The 7,241-nt window shown below is 35.4% G+C and overlaps 1 protein-coding gene across 12 annotated transcripts in view; it reads left to right on the plus strand.

Annotated features, from left to right (window-relative positions):
• The window catches only part of LOC106870292 (large neutral amino acids transporter small subunit 2), a 273,162-nt gene that overhangs the window by 232,162 nt on the left and 33,759 nt on the right, over nt 1–7,241 (plus strand). For all 12 annotated transcript variants that reach the window (XM_052970761.1, XM_052970818.1, XM_052970793.1 and 9 more), the window contains 2 exons: nt 1,163–1,286; nt 2,088–2,191. In XM_052970761.1, coding sequence (XP_052826721.1) covers nt 1,163–1,286; nt 2,088–2,191 — 228 coding nt within the window. The remainder of the gene's footprint in view (nt 1–1,162; nt 1,287–2,087; nt 2,192–7,241) is intronic.

Here is a 7,241-nt window from a genome sequence, read left to right on the forward strand (position 1 = left end):
ACATGTTTTGGGGACACGGCAAACACTCAGATTGACACCCAAACACTCTGAAATGTTGTATTGGAGCTTCCAGCATGAATGCCAAGCAGTACAGCATGTCGTTTCCAAATTTCTGGCAGTGTGAATTGCGTCATGATGCTGTTTTTTTATAGATGGTGCCCAACTGACCCTACTATACTGTATTCAACAAAATCAAAATCAAAGAATGCGCATGCGCAAAATTAAAATATAAAATGATGACAATTTACCCATAGCACTCTGTACAAGTGTGTTAGTGTGTGTGTAAATATATGCATACACATATATGTATGTGTATATACATATATATACACACCCGGTGTATATGTACATATGTATATACATATGTATGAATATGTATATATATGTGTGTGTGTGTGTGTGTGTGTGTGTGTGTGTGTATGTATGTATATATATATATATATATATATATATATATATATATATATATATATATATACATTTTGGTATACAGGTATATATGCTGATATATGTATACATATGTATCATCATCATCATTTAACATCCTTTATCGTGTGCTGGCATGGGTTGGATGGTTTGGTAGGAACTGATGAGCCAGAGGGACTGTACTGAGCTCCATTGTCTGTTTTGGAATGGTCTCTACAGCTGGATGTCCTTCCCTTTGCCAGCTAGTTGACAGAATGAACCACTTCATTTTATATAAAAACCTTATTTGCTTGACGTTTCCATTCATATACATAACATGTGTTTCACTCATATTCAGCCCATTATTAACAATTCAACACAGACAGGCAGAAAATGTTACATAATCTACTTAAAATTTAATTCATCGAATGATGATAATGATGACATCAACAACAAAGATCTTGATGATGATGCTGATGATAGTGATAAACCTGACAACTGTTTGACATTTTATGCAAGTAGTTTGTTACGCACGAATGTGTGTGTAACATATTATATTCATAAATTATTGGCTTGTACATTTGAATGAGTAACTTGTACACTTGGACGAGAGGGTTGGAGTGCTCAAATGAGCGAACCATACCTTCTGATGAGTGGAACGTTGCTCCTTGCTGCCAAAACCCTGTTCAGCAGTGTTTATACACCTCCTACAATATATACACAACTACATACTACTCCTATTGTTTCCTTGTTACAGAAACCTGCCACGTGCCATTTGGATCTCCCTCCCCATTATAACATCTGTGTATGTATTTGCAAACATCGCATACTTTGCTGTATTGACTCCATTGGAGTTGAAAGAGTCGGAAGCAGTTGCTGTGGTGAGTAACTTAATGTACGAATGTCTCTTCCCAAATTATAATGCTACCCCAGCACTATCTGCTGGCTATGTATGATCCCCACCCTTCCATTTATATTATACATGCTGCACCAGTGCCATCTGCTGGTTAAAAGCTCTGCTGTCATTTCTTGATGTGATACTAGAATTAATTTTTTTTTTTTTCAATAACTGCCAAATAATAGATTCTGCTCAAAAAAAAAAACCAAATATTCTTTTTCTTGCAAATAGCTTTGGAATTGCTCCTTTCTTTTCTTTCTTTTTCTTCCCTATCTGTGTCTCCATCTTGAAATGTTTAACAGCAGGTTTGGTTTCAGTTGTGTGGAAAGCCTTTTAATTTATCTTCTTAAAATAAGTGCTTCATTTTTTTTTTTATAGCAGTTTCATTCCATTTCGTTTTACTTTCTCTGGCTTAATACTTTCCTTTATCAGCATGTCAACAAACACACTCTATCTTGCCATGTTACTTTCCTTCATATTTTTGTTGTTTGAATAATATTCTTGCTTTCTCAACTCCCTACAGATATTATCTGCCCTCAACCATTGCATCCTTCTGTGGAAATTTTATTCAAATCACTTTCCCTGTCCCAGAATAAAAAAAAATCTTTCTCTTGCATCTCTCTTCCAAGGAGTGGACCAGAATTGAAAGCTGTTTTAATATTTTATCTTGCTAATGTAACATGCTTGGAGTTTTTTTCTTCTTTCTATTTTTCTTATTTCTACACATCTGCTGCCTGTTCTCCCATAAATCTAGCCCTGTTGTCTTTCCTTTATGTATTTTTAGACATTCGCAGACAAAACACTGGGAGTTATGGCCTGGATTATGCCTCTGTTTGTTTCCTGTTCAACATTTGGTGGTTTAAATGGTGCTATCTTTGCTGGCTCCAGGTAAGCATTAAATTTTCTTTTTATATATCATTTTTTCTCATCATCTGTCTAGTATTTACAACAATGCTGCAACCATTTTGAATTGAAGTCATTGTTGTCCTATTAAAGTACCAGTTTTTTTTTTTTTAGCTTTAACAGACTAATTTGATTCCTGGAAAAGTGAGCATTTACAGTTTTAAAGATTGCCAAATTCAATGCTTATGTATTCACATTGTTATGAATTAATCATGCATTATTATCTCATAGCTTTGGGATTTTGATGATGTGATTGTTTATCTTTCAAATGACATTGTAGAGTAGATGTGAGAGGCTGGATCTGACCAGTTTGAACATAAAATAGATAGAATATATGGTCCAGATATGGCCAGTTTAAATGCTAAAGAGTTAAGTGAGTGTTTGCAGTGTTTACAGATTTAAATCTAAACTGTAATGCAACTAGTTTGTGTTGGATTTACAACCATGAAGATGTCTACTTTATATACTTACCCAATGGAGTATACCAGCAGCATTTGGGGCTATATCAAGAACAAAAACTTAAGAATTACATATGAACAAACATTTTAGGGGTGATGGTAGGTTAAGAGTTCCATATAAACAAAACTGTTTTAAAATAAGTTTTATTAAAACTATAATTGCTGTAACATCCAATTCGAGATAACATATAGTCATAATAGTTGAGTGGTAGTTATGTTTATCTTGCATGGTAGAAGTGGATAGGCTTAACTATTAGACCTGATATTGTGTGAAGAGAGGAAGCTCAAGGCAGTGAAGCTTATGTCCAATTTCTTAACTCACAAACACAAATTGACAGTGATGGGGTTTCAGTGTTGATGTGAAAAATATAGAAATGGTTCTTAAGACTGAAAGAGCTTTGGTCTTTGAAACTTTCACAGGAGTAAATATATCTGCTTGACTTGCAGAGAAAAGTAATCTTTTATATAGTCAAAGTTTGGAATCTGATGTGGTGATATGCATTAGCTACAGTCAACCAATATGAGAGTTTTGAGAAAAACTTGTTTAAGTTCAGATGTCATGAGGAATTAAGAATTCAATGTTTTTGAGCCATTTATTAGAGAGTGAGAAAGAAAAACACGGTGTTGTTTTAATTGTGTGTAAAAAGAAGAAAAAGTGCAGATTGGATGATAAATATGAAGGTCCTTGGTTGATCAAAGACCACCAGGAAACTTCTCAACAACAGAAGATTGTTATCTAATCACCATAAAGCACTACCCTAACTGTCAGTTCTACAAATTTATCACAACATTGACTGCAGTTTCAGTGAACTTGCCACCATAGTAAATACATCCATCTTATCAACATCCACACTAGATTTTTTTTTAAAACAGTTTTGTCCAAAACAAGGCTTGAGGCCACTTGTGACATAAAGAATTACAAAGAAGGAGAAGAACAGATCTACAAATTCAAAAGATGTCTATTGACAGAAAGCTTAAAGGACTAAAAATCAAAGCTCAGAGGAAAGCAAGACGATGGAAGTGAGTTCCAGAGAGTTCAAAGGAAGGAAGCTATTAGAGTAAAAGGACTTATGACTAGCAGAGAGCTCAGCAGAGAAATGATGCATCAGGGAAGAGAAGCAGGTGGAGGTGATCATTATAAGCATTACTGATCTGCACGTTTCTATAACTCAGTGATTATAGTGAGAAAATGAGTTGCAGGGAAGGGAATTGAAAGCAGTAAGTATTCTAGACAGAAAGGTTGTATAATTTGTAGTGGATAGTTGATGAAATCAACCTTAGTACTTGAACTGTTGTATGGGGATGGGTGTGCCTCTGCATTTAGATTGATAATATTTAATTTTTAAAAAATTATACTCAAAATCCATTCATAACTATGAATTAACTCTATTAGTACTCTGAATTTCTTGGACCTTACTACTCTGTGTTTCCTGTTTCCTGCACATTCTTCAGTTGCATTGGAAGAACATGCATGAAATAGGAAACCCAGTGTTGTGATAGAGTGAAGCCTCAGCTTTGAATGAATGGGTGAATATATGAATGAATATGCTTAGTATGGTATTTGTAGTATAAGAGAGTGGTTGATTTGCATAGAAAAGTAGTAACCTTTTATATAGTAAGACTGAGAGAAGTGAATGAGAATGGATCAAGTGTGTTCAAATGGTGGAGTGGTAGACAATTTACTTGACTATACAGAAGTGCAGAAACCATTGTAGCTGCAGTAGATGGAAGAGAGCATATATGTTTCAGTCTACTAGTGATCACAGTGTATATGATTGTTCACTTATCAATTAATTGTATAGCCTTTGTGAAATGGGTACACTGTAAACTGTCTGCATACGTGGCATCTGCACTGGTCTAGATCATGTGAGTAACCCTTTGATGTGCAGCACACTTCTGTCTTGAATAAGTATGTGTCTTTGTGCACACCTGTATGCATCTATGTGCACGTGTGTAGGTGTGAATGAAAAATATGCCAAAGATTTATCTCTTCACACCTGAAATAATAAAAGGCTGTGCCAAAAAAATTATAGCAGACAGTCTATGAGGAATGATAGATATGTCTCTTTGAAGAAGTTTTTTTGCATAAATGTCTTGTTTTTTTATAAATTCTCTGCTCTCATCTGAAGTGGGATACCATTGTTTTAGCCCCAAGGTAAGTAAGTAATAACAAACTACCTTACCCATCACTATGTATTACCCTTACCTCATATTATTTCTTGCATCAGCAACATGTGTCAGTCTGTTCATAACTTTGTCTAATTTATTCAAGGTGATCTGTCTTCAACACATTGACAGAAGGCTGTGTTTTTTTAGTTGTATTTTAGTTTATTTTGTTTATTTGTCTATTTATTTTCATGTTGTTGTAAACATTGTTATTCCCTCCACCCGCAACCATTTATCGTCTTTCCTACATCAACCCTTGTCTTTGATTGTTTATGAGATAATTTTACAAGTGTTCATACCTAGAAACAGTTTTATTTTTCAATGTGAAGAAAGACAAAACCAGCTCCCAAAGCATGTAAAAGAACTTGTCAGCAAATCATGATGAAGGGGATAGATTATTGTACAAATACAAAATACAAAGAAGTAAAGGTTAGGTTAACTAGATACTATGCACAAACAACAGGTAGCATGAAACTAACAGTATTTGAAATTTACTATGGAAACTCTATTGTTTTTTGCCCAACAAAATATTTTTCAACAAGATCATACAAAAGAGCATTGTAAATCAGTGATGTAGCTACAGTGTGTACCACTTTTGGCAGCTTTTGAGTTTGCGCCCCCATTTGCACCATGCCCCTAAGCCTATTCAGGCTTATTTTGCAGCAGACCCAAAAGTGCTGACACCATAGAAACATCACCAGGATCAAACTGCCCCCATCCCTTGCACTTGCCCCTAACTATGTCTTTACTGTAACTTAGCTAATGTATCCATTATTAACCATAGCAATGTTTTAGAAGTTTTACATTCAATCCAAAGATATTCCTTGGCTGGGAAAAAAATGGAAAAATTAGTCAGAGGCAGATATGCTGTGGACTTCAACATTTATCCATAACGATCATTTTTATACCAAAGTTAAATTTGTTTTAGGCAACATAGCAAATGATGGTCGAAAGTTGTTCAGCTCCTAAATCTTGTTACCCTAGATACAGTGACAGAAGCTGAACTATTCTACAATGCCCTAGGAGGAATTTGAAGCCTCTGCAACTTTCAAGAAGCTAGCTCCAAATGTCATGCTCTCTTTGAAAGCATCATGGCTGACAAATTTCAAAGTGCAACAAGATGCTCTGGAAGATATGAAGAGTCAAAACCTGTGGTGGAACAATTAGCTCATGTTATAAAGGCATTGCAAAACACCAAAATATAAATGTGGATAGCAGTGCATTATTGAATGCTATCATGTAATTTTGACTTGTTGATTGGATTAATTTTGCTGAAAATAATACTGTGCCAAAGCATAGTCTTACTGTGGAATGAATCTTAGGGATATACTTCACATTCTCAGCAAATTAGCAAAGGTATAAGTGACGACTACTTTTGTTTCCTCTAAGATTCATCTCACATCAGGACTGTATGTTTTTACTTTGCCTTGCAAGGTACTTGGCGACCCTGCTGGTAGCGGTGCCACATAAAAAGTACCAATGTTGGTATCACATAAAAAGCACTGGTGCTGGTGCCACATAAAAAAAGCACTGGTGCTAGTGCCACATAAAAAGCTCCCAGTATACTCCGTAAAGTGGTTGGCATTAGGAAGGGCACCCAACTGTAAAAACTATGCCAAAAGAGACAATGAACTTGGTATGGTCCCCTCACCATACCAGCTTTTTTCAAGGCATCTAACCCATGCCAGCATGGAAAACAGATATTTAATGATGTTATGGTTTTCTTTCTATTTTTGTATAGTTAGGGTTAGGGTTATTTTAGTGCATGCATATATAGGCGTAGGAGTGGCTGTGTGGTAAGTAGCTTGCTTACCAACCACTGGTTCTGTCCCACTGCGTGGCACCTTGGGCAAGTGTCTTCTTCTATAGCCTCGGGCCGACCAAAGCCTTGTGAGTGGATTTGGTAGACGGAAACTGAAAGAAGCCCGTCGTATATGTATATATATGTGTGTGTTTGTGTGTCTGCTTTTCCCCCCAGCATCGCTTGATGACTGATGCTGGTATGTTTACATCCCCATAACCTAGCGGTTCAACAAAAGAGACCGATAGAATAAGTACTAGGCTTACAAAGAATGAGCTCTGTGGTCGATTTGCTCGATTATAAAGGCGGTGCTCCAACATGGCTGCAGTCAAATGACTGAAACAAGTAAAAGAGCATATATATATGAAAGAAGGTTTGAAAATGCAATTTTAAAGATGTTTATTCACTTGACCGGTTTCACTTTTGAGAAAAAGATTGTCAAAAGTAAAATGTAAAGCTTTGTATAAGCTTTGTGTTAAGTACTGGTTGTCACAAAATATGTAGTATATGTATTTATATATATTTTTATATATTTTAATATATGCATTAAAATACATATATACATTCTTTGATAATAATAAGAAAATGTTAAAAACAGTTTACAAGAGAG

Source organism: Octopus bimaculoides, chromosome 1 (assembly GCF_001194135.2).
Source record: "Octopus bimaculoides isolate UCB-OBI-ISO-001 chromosome 1, ASM119413v2, whole genome shotgun sequence".
NCBI classification, from domain to species: Eukaryota; Metazoa; Mollusca; class Cephalopoda; order Octopoda; family Octopodidae; genus Octopus; species Octopus bimaculoides.